We start from the raw sequence: 24,456 nt of genomic DNA, 5'->3' as shown, positions 1-24,456 counted from the left end.
AAACAACAAAGTGTTGGTTAAAAAAATTAATGAATGCGTTTTAAGTGGTGTTAAGCGGATTCTTCTGACTAACTTATTGACTAGGGCTGGGTAAAAAAATCAAATTTTTACGAACCGATCGATTCTTAAAGGGGTCATATGATGCGATTTCCTGTTTTCCTTTTTCTTTAGTGTTATGTAGCTGTTTGTGCATGTATAAGATCTGCAGAGTTACAAAGCTCAAAGTCTCAAACCTAAAGAGATATTCTTTGTAAAAGTTAAGGCTCAGCCACACCTTCCTAAAACGCTTCGTTCAAACACGAGTTTCATAACACCATATACGCAAAGGAAGAAGGCGTAACTTTTATTCTCGCTGTATTATTGTTGCCGCCGGTGCCGCCATGTCGTGGAGACGCTGTGTTATTCGTTGCGAAAGCCAAACTACTTTGTGTGGCCTTCCAAAAGAGGACACAACTATAAAACAGTGGTTACGCTTTATTTATAACACTGTTCCAGAACAGTACAACCAAAATATTTTACTGTGTACTGCGCATTTTTCGGAGGACTGTTTCCAGAACCTGGGAGAGTACAAGGCCAGCTGTGCACAAAGGCCGATTCAAAAAAGTGTGGCAATTCCTTCTTTGCAAGTACAGTCTGGCGCTTCTGACTCGCACCCTGTATGTATGTTTTCATATTTTAAGAATTTGCTACTGACTATTCAAACGCGAGTTTTAGCAGTATGGAGTAGCGCTTGCTTGTCGTTTCTACGATCACAAATGCAGACATGGTTTTATGTTTACATGGCGTTCTTCCCCCAGTAGCGTGGCGCGACGCGTAAAAAGAAGTCATTATAATCAGTAATTATGCCCCCATTGAAATAAAACCTTACCAATCTGATATGTTCTGCTCCAGTCGCGCTGGCAAAGTTGATCAATCAGCTTGGTCATCTGCATTTCCCAGATCAGATTCGGGCTCGAATTGACATTATCACCTGTCATTACTGCTTTGGGAGCTGATGTTCCAAATATGGTAAGGGCCGTGACATTTACGTCCCTCGCTTAAAGGGCATATTGCAGGTTAGAGGACCCAACGAGTCAATGTATAGAAAAATAATGTAGGAACTAGATTTTCTTTAAAATATTCTTATAAATACGCTACATAAGCTTCTGGAGTCGTTTTTGTGAGAAAATTTTACTTCCGCGTCTGAAAATGGGTGTGGTGGGCGTGACGTAACGGGCGGGAGAGCGGTCGATTCAAACAACAGGAAAACAATGGATCGAAATAACATTTCGGACGCTGAGGAAATACTTACTTGTATGACGGACTACAGCCATACAGTTATGAGCCTGCTATGCTGCCAAGAGAGCAGGGACAGGCCAGGATTAATGTTAGACAGAACGGTCTGAGACACATTGAGTTGTGGTGTGAGGAGAACCAGTGGAGAACAGGACAGGTGTCTTGGTGAGAGACGTGCTTATAGATACACGTTCGCTAACGATATACACTGTGCTCACAATATTGTACAGATTATTACCATCGTATATCAGGCCAGCAGACATTAGTATGTTTAGGGTAGATGTATACTATTAAATGTATAAAAACTATACTTGAGTATATTTCTATTGTAAGTTACTAAAAACATACTCAAGTACATTTTTAAAACATATTTTTCATCTGGGTTATAACATAAACAGAAAATTAAAGATTTGAATATTTAATCAACCTAGTAATTTTGTTTTTCAATTACAAGTTGCCTCTATTTAGGGCATGACTACCTATATCACACTATTTGATGCCATTGGTACAGCATACGACGATCAATATTCTTGCTTCGGCATCCCATGTTAAACTCCATCATATCGCCGGGATGATAATCCTCCGATCTGAAGTGAACGCTACACACGACCGCGTTTCTCGAAGCCGATGCGGAAGAGAAATCCCGTCTCTTCACCTGCACAAACCACACCAGGCACGAAAGATATACAGCACCGTCCTTTTTCTTGTTATGGAAGCCTGTGGACTCGATGTCCTGACAGGCCGGAGTTTTTGCAACCTCCACAAACACAATAATTTACCATGACGATGATAGATTGAAATACAAAAACTACCGAAAACACACTGACTCACGGCCGCTCTCACTGAATGCCAGCCTGCTCTGCACTGAGGCGAGGCTGAGGCTCCCTAGCGTGACGTAAAATGACGCGATGTTGAAAAAAAAAAGCCGTTTTTACGAGCAGTCCAAGAAACGCTCACTTTATCTACTAAATTAGTGCCCTTATGTCGTTTTAAAACATTTTAAATCCTGCATTACCTTTTCATATGGTATTTTCATACAAGGTTATATATTAATTTAGATTTTTTTTTTACCTACAATATGCTCTTTAAGATATTCGGGCCAATCACAATGCACTGGATCGCTGGCAAATCAGAGCACACCGCGCTTTTCAGAACGATGAGCTTTGTAAAAATCTACACGTTTCAGAAAGGTGGGGCATACAGGAGCAATAATAAATGTACAGTATGTGTAAAATAATTACTTTTTTTAACCTATAACCAAGTAAACACATTGCATTAAACCAAATACACAAAATAATGTTCTTTTTAGAACCATCCTATGACTCCTTTAAATCCCAAGAATCGATTAGTCTATCCTTTTTTCGGTGGATGAATGAAGGGAACATTGTAACGCGCCTCCCATCCAATAAATTCCAATAATATTTGTGCTTTGTTACTTTATGAAACAAAGTCTCAGATTTCACATTACATCCATTTTATTATAAAATTCAAAAAGTAAATACCGTTTTGGCACGGTTTAATGGTGTGACAGATCGCTGTAGCGCCTCAGTTCAAGAGAAGCAACAGCAAGTGAACTGATCATCTCCACCGCTTTAATACCAATTACAGCGCAAAATAAACATGAATGAACATCTGAAGGTATGTTCAAATATACAGTACAACTTACCTAAATCCGTATCATGTCACATGTAATCGCTAAATCAATGTTTCAACCGCGGAAAAACGTCAATAAAACAGTTTGTTAACAAATTGAAAAAGTTGAAAAATGAACTCTAGAAAGGAGCATTTGGAAAAATATATGCACCACATTACATATTCATTATAATTTTTTATTGTTCAATATTTAATGCATGTTTGAATAAATCTGTCAAGTTATTTAAATGTTTATATTTCAAAAAATGAATTGGAGTATTGGAGAAATATGTTTATGTAATTGTAAAGTTAGTATTATAACTTTATTATTTTTAAAAAAACATCCTTGAGTGTAATTTGTGTTTGTGTACAAATCAGTAAGGCAAATTTTAACCTTCAATGTACAGTTTACAACATTAGTTGAGAGATTTATTTTCCCACAAGAAAATTTGCCATGTGGCCTACTGTATCTGAAATATATCAAAAAATTAATCGATATTTCAAAATCGAATCGTGAAATTTAGGTCAATACCTATCCCTACTGTACTGACTAGCACTTCTGATAGGCCATTGCGTTCACGCGCTCAATAGATATGATTGTGACTGGCTACAATGCTTAATGCTTGTAAAAACATGTTGTAATTAGAAACCTTATATGCTTAAAGCTGCCGTCGGCAAAAATTTTTTGATCATATTCAGTGAAATCGACACTATAATCTGAAAGAACAACATAAATAAAGTGGTTTTAGAAAAAAACCCGAGCTTCTAACTCCACCTGGAGCGTGTTATTTGTTTTGCAAAAATCCACAGCTCCCGGTTCATCATGTCCAATCAGCGTAGGGGGGTGTGAGATCTGACTGTCAATCACAGATCAGGCACACGCCACCCCTCGCGCACTTTACAATCACATGCACACGTCTGAAGTTCGCGGAAGTTCGCGCAGTAACGAAGAGTGATGGCGGAAAATCAAGTAAGCTCATTTAGAGTATAAATGACGTTAGCAATTGCAATCTATCGGTAGATTAGCCAGGACAGCATACCTCCAAATACTCCATGGTGTTGATGGATGCTGATGAGACGGGCGGGTTCACTGAAAATCTGGTGCACACGCACTGACGAGCATGAACTCGGTGGGAGGTGGGGAGGGTATCCGTTGATAGTGGGGGAGGGGCATGAGAGTTGTAAACATTCAAAATTTTCCTAAATCCACTCAATCTGCCAGACTTGCCGACTGCAGCTTTAAAACGGAGAAGTATTCCGCGTACAGATGACACCATTGTCAAAACGATCCCCATTCACACGAATCCGCGAAAACGACTAAAAACACTGTGTTCTGCTGCCAGGCTATTAGATGGCGATAAAACACAATAGACTGAACATGTAATGCGCATGTGCATAGATAGGGCTGGTCCGAATACCATTTTTTGAGCTTCGAAGCTTCGGTAGTAATGAACATCGAATATTCGAAGCTTTGGAATCTCTATATGTCTGTCTGTCCGTTTGCATTTTGATTATTTCGAGAACCGTTCATCCAAACGACTTCACAAGGAGTGCAGTGTCGTATTTGGTGCAATATAGATAGACAGGCGAGACGCGACACTTCAGAATTAATAAACTTTTAATAAACTACAGAACAGCGCAAGCGGGAAGCGCGCGGGCCTCACGCGAGCAGAGCTTATATGCTGCGAGAACGGACACTGCACTAGTGATATAAAACACACACAGGTCTGTTAACTTAAGCAATATTTTTAATAAGGTAGTCTAATATTTTTCTCACTAACAAATTACTGACAAAGTAGGGTAGATTTAAATAAAGAAGCGGTGCGCCTCACGCGAGCAGAGCTTATATGCTCCGAGAATGGACACTGCACTAGTGATATAAAACACACACACAGGTCTTTTAACTTAAGCAATATTTTTAATAAGGAATAGTCTTATAATATTCTCACTGACAAAGTAGGGTAGATTTAAATAAATAAAAACGAAATTTAAAAAAAGACAAACGAAAAATAAATGAACTAACTGTAATAGCCTAAATAAAGAACACGGTAGCAATAACAATTTCAATAAAAACATCACAAATTTCTATTAATATTTCGCAGTAGATTAATTTAGATGGATAATAACGGGTAAAAAGGATAATACATTTTGTTTCTATTATTCTATTTTCCACAATGTCAAAGCAACGCAGCCTAACCCAAAATACAAGCTCAGGCATGCACTTCTGTCCATACAAACTCCGCTGTTCTGCGCTCTAGCCTGAGAATACACCCGTTGCAGGAACACTTTTAGTAGTCCAAGAAGAAGCAAATATATTTATTAAGTAGCTATACCGAAGTTATCTGTTAAGTATTATATTTCACCAGACTTGATAGTGTAAAACATATTCAAGCGCGAATGAGAACCGTTTCGAGGGGGATGCCAGGTGTGCAAAAAAAACAAAAAAAAAGCAAATATTCGAATGTCACATTTTCAAATCGAATACCAACCCACCGAACGAATATTCGAATATTTGGGTCCAGCCCTACATGTGCATGACGTCATCGTCTTCAGAGATTCGCGCTTTTGTTCTTTACACAGAGACCGTTTTCAAAAACTTGCCCTTTAAAACCCGTTTACAAAAGTTTGCGTTTTCAGGCACCCAAAACCCGTTGTCGTGTAAAGGAAAGGCCAAAACGCATTCAAAGTTTAACGTTTTTAGTTGAAAATGGTGTCGTGTAAAAAGCCCCTCAGAGATCACTCAAACAAACAGGAACGAAAGCATTTAAAAAGAAAAAATCAATCAGTGGGTATCGAAAATACTACTGGTACTGCATAAACGCTGGTACCGTCAACTTTTTTTTTTTAGTACAGTGTGCCGTCTTGACTTCTTTGCTCTCTTTCATTAATTCCACTTTGAATCTTGTGCAGAAATGGAAAAGCCGAATTAGAGAGATCTCTCTCTCAACGTCGGACCTGATACGATTCAACATGCTCAATTGGCCGAACTTCCACCGACGTAAGCCTGACTAGAGCCGACGTGTGGAAAACACCACAAAAATTTGCCTGACCGACGCTCACCAATGGCCTCACGACCGACCGTCGGCTTGGTGTGTGACGGCCCTTACAGGCACTGCCAAAGAGAGGAAAAGTACTGCAATGCACTCAACTTTTCGTGAGATTTCCAGAGGGATGAACAATACACAATGATTTACACAAACAATAAATATAACAAAAATAAAAGCTTATTCTAATTAAGCAAAAAAAAAAAAAACACTAGCATTTTGACGAGTACTGTTCATATTTGACCTCAGAAAAACATTACATTTACAGCAAAGGCTGTATGCTTATTCTTTTGTAAGGCTGTATAGACCACTGAAGCAGTCCGAATCAGAATTGCATTCTACTCTGTATTTCAGAGCGGTTATGAGAGCATTTAGTTATTGTGAGTGAGTCACCTTTGAGCAGGGGAAGAGGTGTGAGTTCGATTGGTTTGCCCTGAGAGCGGAACTGTGAGGAACTCTGAGAACGTTTCTGCTTGGCCTTCCGGACAGACTTCCGGGAAAATCCGTCTACTTTATCCACTGATGGAGGAGTGGTGGCTGCGGAGGACATAGCCCTGGAAAAGAGAGAGATATGTGTAAGAGAAGTCATTAACACAAGTTTGCCACACCCTACACAAAAACACGTCACATTATTTAAAAATAAATAAATAATCTAATCAATGCTCCAAAATTGCATGTGAATGTGTTTGGTATGTGTAAAGAATATATAATCCTGGGTACATGAGAACAAGGGTTATTATAATGTCCCATGTAAGATCTTAAATAACCTCAGCTTTCAAAATGAATCGTCTCCCAGGATCATATGATCACAAACATTTAAATATACTTCCTTGAAGTTACCACCGTAGGCTCATTTTGCCAGCATCATTGAGGCCCTTTGTTAAGGGATTAATTTGCTCACTTTTGTTTGGAAATGACCCTATATAAAAGTGGCCGATTCTAATTGTGCTCATCAAGTTTTGACTTTGCTATTGATTTCACAAATTACACAGAAATGCTGGGAAAATATTTCCCAATCATAAACTTGAACAACTTTGTGAAAGAGTGTGTCTATGTATGAACCCAGATTTGGTGTAATGATGAATGCAAGTTTAAAAAGTCGGTTGTATTGGAGTCTTTAGATCAGTGATGTGTATATATACTATCTTCTAAAGCTTTTTGCAGGACCAGTGTAAGCAAGCAGCAATAAAACCAGGCCTGGCTGAAATTTCAAAGTTTGCAATTCAAAAGCAACTGTAATTACACAACAAACCACAAATGGCTAAAGGAAGGAAATGTTGTGGTATAAAATGAAAATCTAGCCAAAGATGTAAATAAAGGCAGGAATGCAGACTACGATGAAGGACAAATTTATCATGAGCAAAATTCAAAAAAAGAAATGACCCTGTTGTGATGGAAGGCGTGTAGAATACAGCAGGATACTGACTCTGTTAACTGTACAAGTCTGGATCAGGCTTTTGCACAAGTCTGCTGTAACTGAAAGTAATGAAATCATTCCAATTGATGAATCTGTTCAACAAACAGTGTTTACCATGAACCCTAAATAAAGTGATCGGGTTGATGTGCACGCGTCACAACCTTCAAATTGGATTTGATCTTTCGACATGCACACACTGCACAAATATACAGTTACCCGCTGTTGGCACATACTAACCATCCTCCAACCATTTCTTCTTTTCTTTGTTTTAAAAAGCAGACTTTATATTTATCCATTTCGGGTACTAATTAGGAGATAAGCACGATGAAGCTTTGTGGCTTGCTGCTTAAATTTATAAAGCACAGTAAAAATTCCCCTTCCTGTGACCAAAACGAGGCATCTGTGGAGTCTGAAGAAAGGACTGGTGGGACAATGTTGTCATTACGCCATTTCTAACGTCCAGCGCAGTTTCAGTTTATAATCCAATCAAGTGTTTACATGCCCTATGAAACAGATTGGAAAAGGTTTAAACCTCCCCTTACAATCCGAATGAAATTTCAATCGGATTTGGCCAATTCATTCCGAATTACATTGTTAGATCATGTGATTATTCTATTCCGGCTAATCTACTGCTCCGATTTACAATCAGATTATTAAGGTCCATGTAAACGCCCCTTTAGAAATGTTTAACAGCAAGTAAACAGGAAGACAGAGATGAAAAACCTTAAAAAAAAGGCCAAGGAAGGAGAGAAAGACCACCTAAACTTTCTCTCTGTTCATGAACTCAAAAAACTCAAACTCAGTTCTTTTTTAAATGCAAAATCTCTAAGCAGACACAAGTAAATTTGCAAAAAAATTTGCTTTTTCCCCCTCCAATATCTGAAGCCGGTATGCTCTTTAATCTGACCACTTGGAGCACTTTGATATTTCTGTCCCAGAGGTTTAAATTAGCAGGCATCAAAGGAGTGAGATGCTGCCAATGTCTACCGATGACATCCTATAATGCTGCACTGTGCGGCCCACCACAAACAATAGGCCTATCACCCCTTTTCTGAGCCACTTCTCCTGTTCTCAGACACGACAGGCCTGGCAGTATCACTACCTGTAAAAAGAATAAACCTTCTCTCTCAAGTTCAAGAGCAAAGAATTTCACATTCAAGAAACAATCGCACAAGAGAACATTGACAAAAACACATAAGGTCAGTAGAAATGAATAAACAAGCAGTCATTGTGGTTGGGACTCTGAGAATGTACCGAGATGGGATTTAAATAAACTGTATTACAATAATTTTTAATATATTATACAATATTTTTAATACCATGAAAAAAAAACTTCATTAATGAGAAACTAACACAAATCAACATTGAGGGAAAAAAGACCACTCCCAAAACTAAAACAATGTGCTTAATAATTGACATAAAAAAAATGTACACATACAAATTTGAATTGCTCTAAAATAGGCTTACTTGCAAAAATATTTCATTATCTTTATTTGTAAGATTCACGAGGCAAGATCAGCGAAAACCCTTTGTAATGAAAAGGCTGAGAGGAGCCAATTCATGTTCCTGTCCCGTCGTAAAGTTCGGGTTTGACATTTACAGTGAAAGATTTCTGTATGCAAGCAAGGTGACACTGATTACACACTTCTGCAAAATATCAAGGAATGGCAATTTACTCAACCAACCAATGAACCATTCTTGATAGATAGATAGTCTACACATCTTGCAATCTCTATTGCAGTGACACTGAGCTATTTTACGAAATCTAGTGAAAGATAAGCCCAGTTATCAATGATGTTTGGTGATCCAGCTCACCTCTGTATAAAGATCTGCGGTATAAAAACATCCTAGGGCTTATTAACAACTTTATAAACTGACAAAAGTGAACATGGCAACCAATCTAGGAAACACTTATGCCCAGCCATTAATCCAAAACACTCTGCCACTGACTGATGCCCTAATCTATATAACCAGCTATTTAGAGATAACCTTTCCCAATAGTTTTGACTGCAGGTCACCAAAAACAACCAGTCAGAGTGAAATCTACTCATGGGATGTGATGAAATATTGTGACTACCAGACTGCCGGGCTGCAGCTGAAGTAAACTAGACCATGGAAAAAGGGCACACAGAGGCACAATGCCACTGAGCCAAAGCAAGAAGTTGGCACAGACAAGTGAAGTGATGTTCGGAACTGCTTGTATTTGGTGGGTTAGTCCATAACGAACAGACAGTTCTGAGATGCACAAGAGCAGTTTAGCACAGTGGTTGCTTCTAAAAGGACAGAAAAAAGTGGAAGCCTCAAAAATTGTACAGTCCACATGTGTGCAGATGATGCAGGTTCGTGATCTCCTGATGGACCTAACACACTTACAAAATACACAAGCAACTGACATAGACCCACTGCATTCCAGAACACCAATAAAACAAAAACAGATGAAGAACAAGCTTTCCTCGTGGATTTTCACTCATCCACCCATTCAAATGATTCTTTACAGTCAGAAATGTCTGGGAAACATTAAGAGTACGGTTACATTTTTTTTATTTTTTTTTTACTTTTAGGTACACAAATACTAAAAACTCTGTATAAGAAGTGTCTTTGGACCTTAGCCTCATTTGACATATTTACTTGGGTATATGAAACATCCAAGCGAACCGGATCTAAACTTGAGCAGGAGAGGCAAGAAAAAAAAAACCCTTCAAATATTCAATTTACCTTGATGTTTTCGATGTGAGGAGCTGATATGGGTGTTTTAACCGTCTTTCCTCCTTCAAGGCCTCTTGAAGCAGCAGAAAAATAAAAATAAAGACACAAAATCTGTTTTTGGCCTTAAAAACTGCCAAACCCACAGCAATAATCCCATCAAACACTCAAATTTCCGACGATAGAAAAAGATCCAGCTGAAATATAAACATCCCCGGGAATCTCTTTATGTCCACACACCGCGACTATAGGTTATTTGTATCCAGAAAATATGTTTTATTGGGGAATATCGGTCCCTTTTTCGCCCTATTGTCAATATTACTGGGCTGAGTCCATGGCACACATAACACGGACGCGCTCTAGCCTGCTGGGCCGGGTTCGGGCCTACAACGCCACGCCATTGGTCGGTTTGAAGATTCCTCGGAACGTGATTGGGCGATGTAGGTGGCAATCACCACGCAGGGGAGGGAAAAACTCCAAGGCTTCTCTAACGATGAATAGAGAAGTTGGGTTGAATTGTGTGCGAACAGGAAAGAGAGTCACCTTACTAGTATGTCTTATTGATCTACTATTTTAATTAAAACATGTTTCATTACAAAAAACAACAACTATATAATAAATATAACTATTCGTATTCGTGACTTTGGGCATACTAAGTTTATTAAGGCACTAACATGTGCACAGCGCAACCTATGTATTGTGAAAAGCGCTATACAAAAAAACAAAATTTGAATAATTTTTTTTATAAATAACAATAAATCTTTATTCAGAATGGGGAAAGATTTTACCAAAAAAAAGAGGAAATAATCGATCTCTTCAGGAATGAGGTTAAACCTGTATGAGAGCCCAACCCTTATGAGGAGCGTCTCATGCCAAAGAAGAGGCCACCTGGCGAGAACTATCAGCACATCGCACGAGCATTAGGATCATATGGTACCTTTTACGTTCTGCTGCGGTTTCGTATGTTTCAGGAAATGAGTGACGACTCGAGTCGAGCACGAGCGCGTATGCACGCACGTCAACGCGTAGCCTACACGAAGAATGGCTAGTTACGCAACTTAAAAGTTCAGGGCTGTTTTTTTTTTTCAATGAATTTCAAATATTCAATCAGTCTTCTGGGCTTTGAAACATTGGAAAATAAAACCTATTTTTTTAGTGTCTTTGTTTAATTATAAACGAACATGTTAAAGGTTCTAAATCAATTAAATTAAATATGTGTAATTTGATATTTAGACCAAAAGCAGTGTGTCATAAAATACATTTACTGTTTTTAACCTGCCCGTTATTCGTTTAATATCCTTTTAACGCTCATTTGTTTTCATTTTAATTTAATAAACAACATTTGCTTGCAGGGGATTTTGGGGAGGATTTTTAATTTCAGATTAAAGTTACCATTAAATCAAAATGTAAAAGAAATTGTATGGAATAGTGCAGTTTTTAATATAAAATTTTTTGCTTTTATTATTATTCTGTATTTATTATAAACACATTTGATTACCTTAAAAGAGAGACAGTAAATACAGGATGTTTTGAAAATCTTCGGTTTATTTAAGGGCGTTTACAACACACATAGTATCCACAAACCCCACGCGAATGACAGCTTCTCAATTTCGCTCAGCTGTCATTTCCTGTGCTAGATGCCAAAATACCAAATTCACATTATGTTTGTTTTGCAACATTGTTCAATATTATTGAGGGTGAGGCAGTTTCCGAAAGCTATTGGTGGAGCTGTTGTGGCATGTCTTATGTTCAGCATATTAAACTTCACCAGGCTTGCATTACTTCGGAAATCTTAGCTGGACTCATATCATCTTTGTATAAGGTACTCTGAAAGTGCATGACTGGGGAGCTTATAAATCTCAGAGACAAATGCTGCCTGTTTAAACCTCACATTTACATTTCACAGCACACTCAGTTGTTATCCAATAAAATAAAATGTGAGAATATGAATAAGAGCATCAGAGACTTTGATATCAAGGCATCCTTCTTTTGTGTTTCATCAAAAACTTTTCTTGTTTTTACCGTTTACATTTTTAAAGGTTCTTATGTGTTGGCCCATAGTTACCTGATAAAATAATAACAAATACAGAACATGCAGTTTTTGATAGATACTTTTGTAAAAAAGATTTTTTGCTAAGAACATAACCACGATTTATGACCATAACGAATGTAAACCCTTTGCATAGGGAGAACGCTGACATAGTATTGTTAAGGTTGTAATCTCCATCGATTAGAAAGTGCTCCTGAAATTGTATCCCAGTGATCCTGATGCCTTCTTGACAAACAAAAAACCTTTATATATATAATATGAATCCCCATTCACTAATTTAAATTGTTCTCAGATTTTGATTCACAATTTGTGTAATGAGTATGTCGCAGAGAATAACACATTTTGGAAAGAAAAACAAGCTGTTCAATTTATGGTCAGTAAACACAGGAGACAATTTTAGTTTTTTCACATCATGTGTTCTACCTCAAAAATTAATTCTGAAATGCTGCTAACAAAACATAAGAAAAGTAATGTCCTTCACAGTTTTCATAAGAGTTTTTGCTGGACAAATAGACAACCGTTGTAGCGATTTGTTAATAACTTGGTAACACTTTATTCTGATGGTCCCTTTTGAACATTCTACTGACTATAAGTAACTTTGCAACTACGTGTCAACTAACCCTAACCTAACAGTCTACTAACACTCTTATGAGAGTTAGTAGACATGTAGTTGCAACGTTACTTATGGTCAACAGAATGTGTTAAAAGGACCATCAAAATCAAGTGAAGCCACAACTTACATTTTAAAACCACAAAAGACTGTTAAAACCGTATATTAACTATAATAAGGTGGAAGATTTAAACAGATTTACCCCCCCCCCCCCCCCCCCCCCCCCCCCCCAAAAAATCTGTTACCTTCCATTTGTGAAAGAAAAGACAGAGGGTAGGTTTGTGCACTTTACAATTTCTCTGAGATTTTTGTCAAATAACCCATTTGTTTCAGTGCCAACTCTCTCCTGTGCAGTATATGTGATCATGCGAGTTTTGACCGGTCTTTCTTTGTAGCTTGTTTTCTGTGAGCTTTAGTTTTGAGCTGCATGGAGGAGATGCTTTTCAGAGGATCTTTCTTCCCCACACTGATTTCCTCTGCTCCCGCCTTCCACTGCAACAACTGGCCATCCTCCCCGCACGTCAACAGACATCGTGCGATCGCATCCCACTGGAAGCATCTCACTGTAGCTGAATGACCCCCTTTAAGGGATTTAATGAATTTCAGACCACTCCCACTGCAGTCCAGGAGGTGGAGCTTTCCATTATTACTCCCTCCTACTAAAAGAAGACGCTCCTCATCTGACATCCATGAACCGCCCACAAAGTACTCGAGTGAGGCTCCATCAGGGAGCTGGACAAGTGTTCGGGCATCAGCCGAACTCACAAGGGTCAAAGTGTCATCGCTGTCTGGGCGAGCCACATCCCACAGGTGTAGCCCCTCATCATGAGTCAGACAAAGCAGCTGGTCAAGATATTTGCCTGTTAATATAAGAAATAAAATTATAGTTTAGGGTTCTGGGGAGTACAAATATGTTGATGTCCGACATATGATTTCAAATCGACATTAAAACTCAGCATTTTCAGATGTTTTTTTTGTTAAATCTTAATTAAAATAGCTAATATGAATATACAAAGGTCTACAGGGTTTCCACATATTTTAACCAATACATTTAAAGTGACTGTACTTAGAAAGGGCAATTTCTAGTTAAATCTTACAGCAATACATTACTATTATTACTATTACTATATATATATATATACAAGTTCAAGTTTATTGTCATATGCATATTAGTACAGAGTACCACAGCAATGAAATACAAAGTGCCTTAGCACTCTCTCAACACCAGTCAATAAATAATTAAAATTTAGATTAAAATTTAAACATCTGCTGATTCTGCTCAAACCTCAACCCTCCTTCCTCTTGTACTATCGTTCAGTAGCCTTACAACCTGTGGGTAAAAACTGTCCCTAAAACGTGATGTGCGTGTTGGGATGCTCTGCAAACGTCTCCCTGATGGAAGTTGGGAGAAGAGGTTATGTGCCGGATGACTAACATCCTGTATAATACCTAGTGCCTTCTTTGTGCTGCGTTTCCAATAAATGTTTTGGAGCGATTCTAATGGAACCCCAATAATTTTGGATGCAGTTTTAACCACCCTTGTCAGTAGATTCAATTCACGTAGCCCTGCCAAACCACACTGTAATATTACCTGTCAATATACTCTCAATTGTACAGCGGTAAAAATTTTGTAAAATGTTGAGTGACATACCATATTTCTTGAGACACCTCAAGAAATAAAGCCTCTGATGTGCCTTCTTAATGGTACAAGTGATATGAAAAGACCATCGAAGGGAGTCTGAAATATGGATGCCTAAAAATGTAAAAGTATTAACAATTTTGACTGCAGAGTTATTAATGTAGACAGCTGCATGTGTGGGTTTATATCTTCTAAAATCTATGATGACCTCCTTTGTTTTCACCACATTAAGGGACCCATTTGTTTCCTGTGCCTAACTTGAACATATTACACAGTCTCATTATTTATTTAACAAAAATAAAGCCAAAATGGAGAAGCCATGTGTGACAAAACTAAGTACACTCTATGATTCAGTAGCTTGTAGAGCCACTTTTAGGAGCAATAACTTGAAGTAATTGTTTTCTGAATGACAGTATCAGTCTCTCACATCGTTCTGGAGGAATTTTGGCCCGCTCTTCTTTGCAACGTTGCTTCAGTTCATTGAGGTTTGTGGGCATCTGTTTATGCACAGCTCTCTGAAGGTCCCGCCGCAACATTTCAGTCGGGTTGAGGCCTGGACTTTGATTGGGTCAGTGCAACACCTTGATTCTTTTCGTTTTCAGCCATTCTGCTGTACATTTGCTGGTGTTCTTGAGATCATTGTCCTGATGCATGACACAGTTTCAGCCAAGGTTTAGCTGTCGGACAAATGGCCTCACATTTGACTCTAGAATACTTTGGTATATGCACTGTGCAGAGGAGTTCATGGTCGACTCAAAGACTGCAAGGTGCCCAGGTCCTGTGGCTGCAAAACAAGCCCAAATCATCACCCCTACACCACCGTGCCGGACAGGTGAGGTGTTTGTGCTAATATGCTGTGTTTGGTTTTTGCCAAATGTGGCGCTGTGCATTATGAGCAACTTTGCAAACCTAAGCCGTGCTGCTGTGAAGAAAAGCAGCTTTCTCCTGGCAACCCTTCCAAACATGCCATACTCGTCCCGTCTTTTTCTAATTGTACTGTCATGAACTTTAACATTTAACATGTTAACTGAGGCCTGCAGAGTCTGAGATGTAGCTCTTGTTTTGTTTTTTCAGTTTCTCTGAGCACTGGACCCTGGGGTGAATTTGCCGGGACGTCCACTCCTGGGAAGATTGGCAACTGTCTTGAATGTTTTCCACTTTTTGAATAATCTTCAAAAATGTTATTGATTTTTGAAATCACCCTTGTTCTCTACGTCACAAACATGTTATAACCAGTCATGTCGCGTGTGGGCTTTAGCATATCATTAACTGTCTCAAGAGAAGCCAGGTTATTCCGGTATATTTTTCTGTTCTGTTTAGCAATATAGCGGGTGAATTATGTATATAATGTATATTATGATGAACTAGGCAATATGCCTTTCTCCACTGACGTTCTATGTTGTTCAAAGCATTTCTAAGGATGATGATTTTTAGAAAGCAGCTGTCTGACTCTGAGATGGTGAAAAGGAACATGGTTTGTGTAACATTAGCAACACATTATAAGCTGTTTGATAACGTAGTCAAGCCAAACGCTAATCATATCAATAAACGTTATGTGTCCGACGGTGGAGCGATACATAAATACACCACCATTCTGATACATCGACTTGACTTGATAGACGAGCTTGTATAATTCGATTTTCCTCTTCTTCTGAATCAGTTTCTGGTTCAAAATTATATGGCTAAATTAAACCAGTATTTCCACTTGCCATCATGCAGCGTTTACTACAGTAAAGTTGACCAAGTGGATCAGGTATCCTGAGCTGCTGTGAGTGAGTGGAGGCGGGGCTAATTTGCATATTCCCAGTTCCATGTATAATAGATGAAGCAAAGGTGTCATGTGTTGTTGTTCATCTGAGGTTGTATTTACCTAATTTTAAGGGCCAAGGGCCAAATTATATTTTTATTATGTCCTAATACGTAAAACCATAGAATTAAAAAGGGTGTACTTTCTTTTTCACATGACTGAAAAAAATAAAAAAATATATATATTAGGGCTGTCAAATGATTAATCGTGATTAATCACATCCAAAATAAAAGTTTTTTTTACATAATATATGTGGGTGCACTGTGTATAATTATTTTATATATATAAATACACACACATGCTTGTATATATTTAAGAAATATTTTCATGTATATACTGTATATAGATTTATATATAATTTATATTATATATAAATATAAATATTTTATGTATAAATAATATTTTTTTCTTAAATATACATGCATGTGTGTGTATTTATATATATACAATATAATTATACACAGTGCACCCACATATATTATGTAAAAAAAACTTTTATTTTGGATGTGATTAATCGTGATTAATCATTTGACAGCCCTAATATATATATATATATATATATATATATAAAACTAAAAAAAAGAACATTAAAAAAGAAAATTCATACTATAGCTATTTTACACCATACCTAGAAAAAAACATTCTATATTATTTTAAAGTCTAAAAATGTCATAGAAAAAAGAGAAAATTTCCAGGCCTGGTTATCCCAATTTAACAGCTAAGCATTAAGAGAAAAAAATATTATATATAAATTATTATTTAATATTAATAATTATTATTATTATTATTATTATTATATTAAAAAAATGTTTTACAGGCCTGGTCATCACAATTTAACAGCTAAGCATACGGTGAAAAATAAATTCTATATATACTTAATAATACAAAAAATATTTAATAATAAATTTGTTTTACAGGCCTGATCATCACAAGTTAAAAATTCTAATATTTTCCATGATCAAGGGAATTCTGTCTACATGATGAAATACAAAAATATCGCTCAGTCAGGTGTGCTGTTACTACCTACCTGTCCAGCAGAGGGAGCTTACAGTGGATTCACAGTTACAGGTGGTGACAAGAGCGTCATCCTCTCCACCCAGACTCAGATCAAACACGTTCACAAGTCCATCTGTGGCCCCAGAAGCCAAACGCTCCGCCTGCTGTGGGTGGAACTTCACCGCCGTGATGTCATCACTGTGCGATTCTGAGTAAACTCCCAGCAGACCGCCCATCTTAGAGCCCGACGCACCTCCATCCTGAACCATACGGGCATCCCAGAATACTAAAAAACTCTCCTCCTCTATCTGCTCTGTGCCTGCGCACAGCACACGGTCACTACAGCTCACGTCAAACGAGCAGTACGCATGTGTCGAATCACTGCGAAACACCTGGGTGGCATTAGAACCAGGCTGTCGGACGTCCCAGCACCTCACTGTCCCATCGGCCGAGCCGGTGAACAGCAGGTGAGGGGACAGGTGAGAGAAACGGACCCCACACAGAGGAGCCGTGTGACCCTGGAACTCTCCCACCAGGCGGAGCGTTTCTCTGCAGTGCAGGTGCACAGAGTAACTGGAGCAGCACACAGCCAGCAAATCTGACCCACTGGATGCAAGAGAGAGGTCCAGAATGTACGTGGCCTCACTGGGCTCCAGTCTCCTGGCGATGGAGAGAGTCCTGAAGGTGTCCTCGAGGGCATCCATGATTGTCACCAAACACCCTGGCATGTTACAGGAAAAGAGTACTTTGTCATTTCTTAGGTGCCTTTATCCAGTGGCATAAAGCAGAGGTTCTCTACTGGTCAGCGAATCAAGCATGAAACCAAGGAAATTGAAGTTAAATTTAAAACAATAAATGTAAATTTCTTAATTGTTTTATGAATGAGAAATAATTTAAAGTAACAATACAGATCATAATATAATTATATTTAAATGTTTACTTTTAAGGACTGTTTTGTTGCTAATTGATGCCAAATCTGGGTCCTGTAGTAAAACCAATTGAGAACCACTGATTTACTGTACTATGTATTACAAGGACAATCACCTGAAGTAAAAAAAATATATTTTAGATGCCACTGACCCCCAAAATATGATCATCCTTGTGCAAGGAACCCCTATTCTAAAATTTAAAAGGCAGCTATATATTTTCATGTATAAAGACGTAATTTATATTGTGAAAAATATTATAAATAGGTGTAAAATATTATTTTGAAAATATTTATTCTATTCAATTATTACATAATCAAATGTATTTATTTAGTTTAATTAAATTTTGTATCTACATTATTATTTATTTTTTACCCCTGACGCCAATTTGAAAACCCTAGATCATAGACAAAATGTTTTTAACCCATAATCTACAATAAATTATACAAATAAATGAATAGAAATCACTAAAACTGATCTGACTCAAGCCAAGACATGTAAGCAAGTGATGCAGAATAATTGACAAAATCATAGCTGAGCCATTCCACCGAAAGGGTGACATTTCTGTCCCCAGGACATTATATGTATAAAAATGCATGAAAATTAACACTAAAATACATTTTATTATTAATCAAAATGTCCTGCACATTAAGCTAACTACAAATTTAAAATGTATAATTAAAAACATTAATAAAACTACATAGAACACTAAAAAATAGCATTTTCTGCATGTCCCCACTTTCTATCTCTAAACTTTACTATGAAATTTAATTATTAAAATCCATGAGAAAAAAATATTGTATCTAATATTTTAGATAAAACACACATTTATATATTTTAGACAGAAACACCCACCTATGGCATGCTGCACGGGAAGGAGCAAAAGACACCCGCAACCCTCTCTTTTATCCCTTTTTTTGTCTTAACTTCCCTCCCTCTCTCCTTTTTTCTCTTTCCACCTCCTTTACTGTGAAGTACTACTAGCACATAGTAAATCACTTCAACACAGAAATCTTATGCACACAGTCATGTACACTCTCTCTCATACACACACACACACGCATGGCATGCACACACATATGGACACTCCTGTTACCCAATGTTCATTCCTGTTACCAAGTGTTCATTCCCATTACTATTTTTTTTTCTTCTAAAAAATGTTAAACCACTGTTTTTAATAGTTTTGTTTGGTCCATCATTTATACAATGGTTTAATAAATTAAATTATTTAAAAAAATTATAATCTTGAAGCTTCGGTCTTTTTTAAAATGAAAAAAATGGCTTTGTGTTTTTTATTAAAATACACCTTGCCTTAATATACAGGGATTTTTTTACTCACAAATATCAATTATTTGAACAAAGGCTACAACCAACAATTTCTTTAAAATAAACACTTTCTTGTGGAGAAAACAAAGGAATTAATAGACATGCTTTTAAACATGCTTTTTAAATGGCACATGAGTTTCGGTAACAGGACTGAGAAAACATGCGTCCATCTTCTGCTTAGAAACCTTGTAAAAAATAAATAAAGTTGCCTGAGATTGACCACTGCAGATTTTGAATAGTTAAATGTGTGTAGTATTAGATTCAGTGTTGAAAAAAATAAAATAAAGTTTTTTTTTAAGTGTTACAACAAGCAAATGTCACCCATTCGGTGGAATGGCTCAGCTATAGTTTCTAACATGACAGCCGAGATGAAAGTGACTGATTCATTACATATTTAGTTAAGTTGAACTAAAACACACATAAGTAATTAGTAAGGTAGTAAAAACCTTTCCGTTTTAATTAAAAGATAAAACAAATTACAGTACAAAACACTCACATGTGATTGTTATTTAACGGCCATCAGTGTGTCACCTTCTCAGCTGCTCCCGGAAACACAGTGACGCAGAACATTAGTTCCGCGGACACAACTTACGATAAACAGGCTTAATTTTGTTTTAAAACTAAAATAACTGTAATTCACTTTTTTATGTATAAATATGAGACACGATGACATTATTATTTGCATTCGTGTCTAACATGAGAAGAGGTAAGAAACAGAGACTTGAGCGCTTGAGCCGCCACGAGATGGCAGTGTTTCTCTGTATTATAAAATGAGAAATGTTATAACGCAAATGTTGTACCTAGTAGCCTACACAATGCACGCATATCATATTTAATCGGTTAAATTTGTATTTTCAATTACATATATTCATGAAAATGTTCAACTTGTTTTGCATATCATGTCAAAAGAAATTGTATATATTATAGAAAATTACAGTAACTAGGCCTACTACAACTGTCGAAAACTGGTGGAGAAGATCAGACAGGATTTAATAACTAGGACATATTGTAGTCTAGGAAATAAGAGTATAATTTTGACTAGGGTATCATTGTGTTGAGAAAAGAGGATGTTTTTTCCTTTGTCCGCCCGTCGCCTTTGTTAAACTCCCAAAAGGATACAAGCAGGAATCAAACTTGACATCTGAAACTACAATTAGCATTGTCATGAGATAGAAAAACTGAAGTGTTTTGCCGACTGAAGCGATACAGCAAGCCAACGTTGACCTTTATGATCATATTTCCAAAAGATCCTGGTCTTTATGCCTGTACATAGATATCTATGATGCCTGTAGGGCACATTAAAGTCCCAAAGGGACATTTTAAGTATTTGACATGAGATATAAAGCTAAACCTTTTGAGCTCCAAAGTGTGTACGTGTGTGTGTAAGATATGCTCCTGTTATCTCCTTTGAGTGTATTTGTGGCTGAATGCATATTAGTGTGGTCGAGGGACGTGGGAGAACGGCGCGAGGCCGGTGGCGTGATTAATGATGAACGACACACGTGTCTCGTATCTCTCACGTCCCTCGACCTCGTCCTGCTCGCCACAATTAGCAAAGAGATGTGTATTGTGAAGAGTACAGTGTGTGCTGAGTAGGTGCACACACTGTACTCACACACACCTGTGCCAACAAGCTAAGCAAAAATAACCAGCCTTTAACCCTATAAAGCCTATTGTATCATACTTGCATGAGTTTGATACATGTCCTCTAAATTATCAACATGATCTTTTTTTGCCGTGAAATCTTCAATAAAGTAAACGTAAAAATGACCTTTATATTGTTAAAAAATTCAATAGGAACATTTACTGTACTGAAGCAAGTTATGTCTAGTTCAGTGGTTCCCAACCTGTCCTCACGGCACCCCAACACTGCACGTTTTCTTTATCTCCCTAATCAAACACACCTGATTTAACTCATCAGCTCATTAACCCATGTGATAATGAGCTGATGAGTTGAATCAGGTGTGTTTGATTAGGGAGATAAAGAAAACGTGCAGTGTTGGGGTGCCGTGGGGACAGGTTTGGGAACCACTTGATTATCCACGTATCATTTTTTTGGATTGCATTGCATTATATGTTTTGCTCTCACAATTAGAGCTTTGATTATGAATCTAAACATTTAAATATCTACAAATAATTGGGAGATATAAAGTGACAACTGATATTTATATGCATTTAAGTAGTCTTCTATACAGTTATAAAGATCTCATTGATTTACATTACAAGCTATCAGAATTTAAACTTACTTCAGTTTGAGCCTCTGAATAAAACTATATTTTTCCTCGAGTATGAGCTCAATATTCTCTCACTGAATATATCATACTGTATGAGCCATAAAATCCTGATGTATTAGATTTTGTGGAAACTCATCTGAAATACTGTACAATCTACTGATCGCCATGTGCTTCATTAGCGTTTTGAATTAACACAAATACATTTTACTAATATATCACATAGTTAAACCGTGAATAGTCTAAGAGCAGATAGTTTTTGTAATCTGAACTACAAAGGCACATCTGGCTAAAACATGCTCACACATGTTCATTAATATTTCAGACATTACAGAGAGCATATTGATCTCAGCAGGAACATTCAAACGTCTTGTGGAACTGTGCTTATTAAACCCAGTCATATACTTCTGTTAAGATTTTAATATTTTCTTTATTTTTTTCTCAAAAACAGACATAGTAATAGTTTTTTTTGCTTTTGATTGAGCATATTATTCAAATCCAATCAAAGATCATCAGATAACTGCTATGAAAGCATTGAACAGAGCTTCATAACAAGCCATTTTATGAACATAAGGCACGGGTCACCTTATAACACTGAATTCATTAGTGCATCGAGTTTTTAGCCTTGAGGGAGTGTAATTCTTCCGGTGTCAAGCGCTGGGTGAAGGTCAGCTGATTTTTATTAGGTCTGAACGTTCAGTCCGAGATTTAAATTTAGGGTATTTTTAATATTTGCAGGTTTTACAATATATGAGAATTTACAATATCAGAATGCCTCTAACAATATTTAAAGATGGAAAAGTCATTAATATTTTTAGATTAATTTTTTTTTTTTTTTACATAACAGGAAGAATCAGGGCTCCAGAAATAACCATTTACACAAACACACATACAGTATCCAAAGCTTCTGAGACAGATTTGGTAAGACTTTAAACAATTCTACTCAGTGATTTTTACAAAGAATTAAACATCTAAAAGAAATTGGGAGGACAGGGCACCAGACTAACTTTTTTTACTAGGAGCGCTGTTGCCCCTGACTGAAAATTTTAGGAGCACAAGCAGAAAATTTAGGGGCACACCTTAAATCAGCTTGCAATGCAATTATTTAAATTTCCCCCAAAATAACTGTAATACTGACAAATTCTTTAATAATAAAGAGACTTAACGTACAGATATTACGATATGCAGTTTTATTTTGAGTTCACAGGGCTCCAGACTCAAATTTGAGGGCAGCGTCACCTCAAATGAGAACTCACACTGAGTAAAAAAAAAAAAAAAAAGCACTGGGGCTGGTAGCACTGGGGCTGACAATAAATCACGAAGCTTAATTTAGGGTGTAGATGAAATTAACTTTTGTTATTATTATCATTCATAATGTCTTAATATTAATTAAAAAACAAAAGGAGTGAAAAAATGTATATTAAGGAGTGAACATAGCCAATAAACATCCTACTGTTTACAATGTTTTTTTTTTTTTTTTATAAGTGTTTAAATAAGAGTTATCCAACATCTTAAAATTTTTAGTTTTAGGACAATCTTTGAAGGATGAACAAAAAATGTGTTGGTCATCACATAAAAAATAAATTAAAAAAAGCATTTATGATAGTTTTGAAGTGCTAGAAAAGATGTGTAGGCTGCGTTTGACTATTTCTGTCACATTATCATATTTATGGTTAGAGTTACTTACTACATTAGCCTAAATCCATGGTGAATGTTGCTGATTTGTGGACTGAAAGCCTTCTATAAGTTTCCACGTCAGCACTGTTTGATCTGATATCTATGGTTTATAACAGAACTCTGCGCCGAATCGGAATGTTTCTCACTGGATCTCGTAGCGATGATGTTATTAATTCTGAGGCGAATTCAAAGGATTTCTTCACTGGATCTCCTAGTAACAGTGTCGCGTGAGCGAGATCGGCCCGCGACCGGCAAGTTCGGGTCTTTATTTTACTGTCAATGGTTCGGGGCGCTGCTCCATTGATATACATAAGAAAGGCTATGCGCTGCTCTGTTTATTATTGGTCCGGAATAATTAACGGTCCGTGAAGCATAAATGAGTAGCGTATTTTCGTTCCACTTTCATTTTGTTTGCTTTCGCTGCTTGGTAACGAGTCGATAGATCGCTCATTGCTCAGACGCACTGCAGCTTGTGATATTTGTCTCCGTGTCCTTCCCACAGACACGCGCGCTCTCTATTCTTGCCTTCACTCATTCCGGATTCATTGACGCGCCCCTTCCACGCTTAACCATGCGTTTAACGTGAGGCAAATTTACTGGTCGCACATGTGCGACTGGATGTAAAATTCAGTCGCACACTCTCAAATTTTAGTCGCAAAATGCGACCATTTGGTCGCAGTCTGGAGCCCTGGAGGATGTTTGTTGAAATGTAATACATTCCTGAAATGGATATGATGGCAAACTGAACACCAGTGAGTATAACAGACACATTATTTAACATGCAGCTTTTTGGTGAATTACGCATGTAGCCTACTATTACAATATGTGCAAATATTTTGAATTAGCTTTCGTCGTCTAAAATTGAGATTTTTTATATAATTATCAAAAAACTATTTTTAATAGTTTTAGTTTATAATAAGAACACTGCATGAACCAGGATGGACTGAGCAGCAATCTGTCATTTAAATTTGGAACATTTCACTTTATCTTAAACGTTTTCCACATGCTCTGTTCAAATGAAAGAAAGAACAGATGAGAATAATTGTCCGTGCTTATCAAATATAGCAGAGATTTACATAAAAGGCACTGTGTGGTATCTAAATCAGATCTGTTTATTCAGAAT

General features: G+C 37.1%; 2 protein-coding genes across 2 annotated transcripts in view; both read right to left on the bottom strand.

The window, feature by feature from the left end:
* Nucleotides 1-10,442, bottom strand: part of ppp2r5eb (protein phosphatase 2, regulatory subunit B', epsilon isoform b) — a 59,214-nt gene extending 48,772 nt beyond the window's left edge. The window contains exons 1-2 of the mRNA XM_056254903.1: nucleotides 10,084-10,442; nucleotides 6,345-6,505 (exon numbers count right to left, since the gene is read on the bottom strand). Coding sequence (XP_056110878.1) covers nucleotides 6,345-6,501 — 157 coding nt within the window. The 5' untranslated portion in view covers nucleotides 6,502-6,505; nucleotides 10,084-10,442. The remainder of the gene's footprint in view (nucleotides 1-6,344; nucleotides 6,506-10,083) is intronic.
* Nucleotides 10,443-13,080: 2,638 nt separating this feature from the next.
* wdr89 (WD repeat domain 89) lies at nucleotides 13,081-19,987 on the bottom strand. Its single transcript, XM_056254905.1, has 3 exons — nucleotides 19,922-19,987; nucleotides 17,205-17,894; nucleotides 13,081-13,591 (listed from the first exon to the last, which is right to left on the bottom strand). Exons 2-3 carry the CDS (start codon nucleotides 17,875-17,877, stop codon nucleotides 13,095-13,097), a joined length of 1,170 nt encoding a protein of 389 aa, XP_056110880.1. The 5' UTR covers nucleotides 17,878-17,894; nucleotides 19,922-19,987; the 3' UTR covers nucleotides 13,081-13,094.
* Nucleotides 19,988-24,456: the final 4,469 nt, after the last annotated feature.

This window comes from Rhinichthys klamathensis, unplaced genomic scaffold (assembly GCF_029890125.1).
Source record: "Rhinichthys klamathensis goyatoka isolate OS25496 unplaced genomic scaffold, OSU_Roscu_1.1 h1tg000115l_1, whole genome shotgun sequence".
NCBI lineage: Eukaryota > Metazoa > Chordata > Actinopteri > Cypriniformes > Leuciscidae > Rhinichthys > Rhinichthys klamathensis.
The sequence above is the reverse complement of the archived record's forward strand: the minus strand, read 5'-3'. Positions and strand labels throughout refer to the sequence as shown.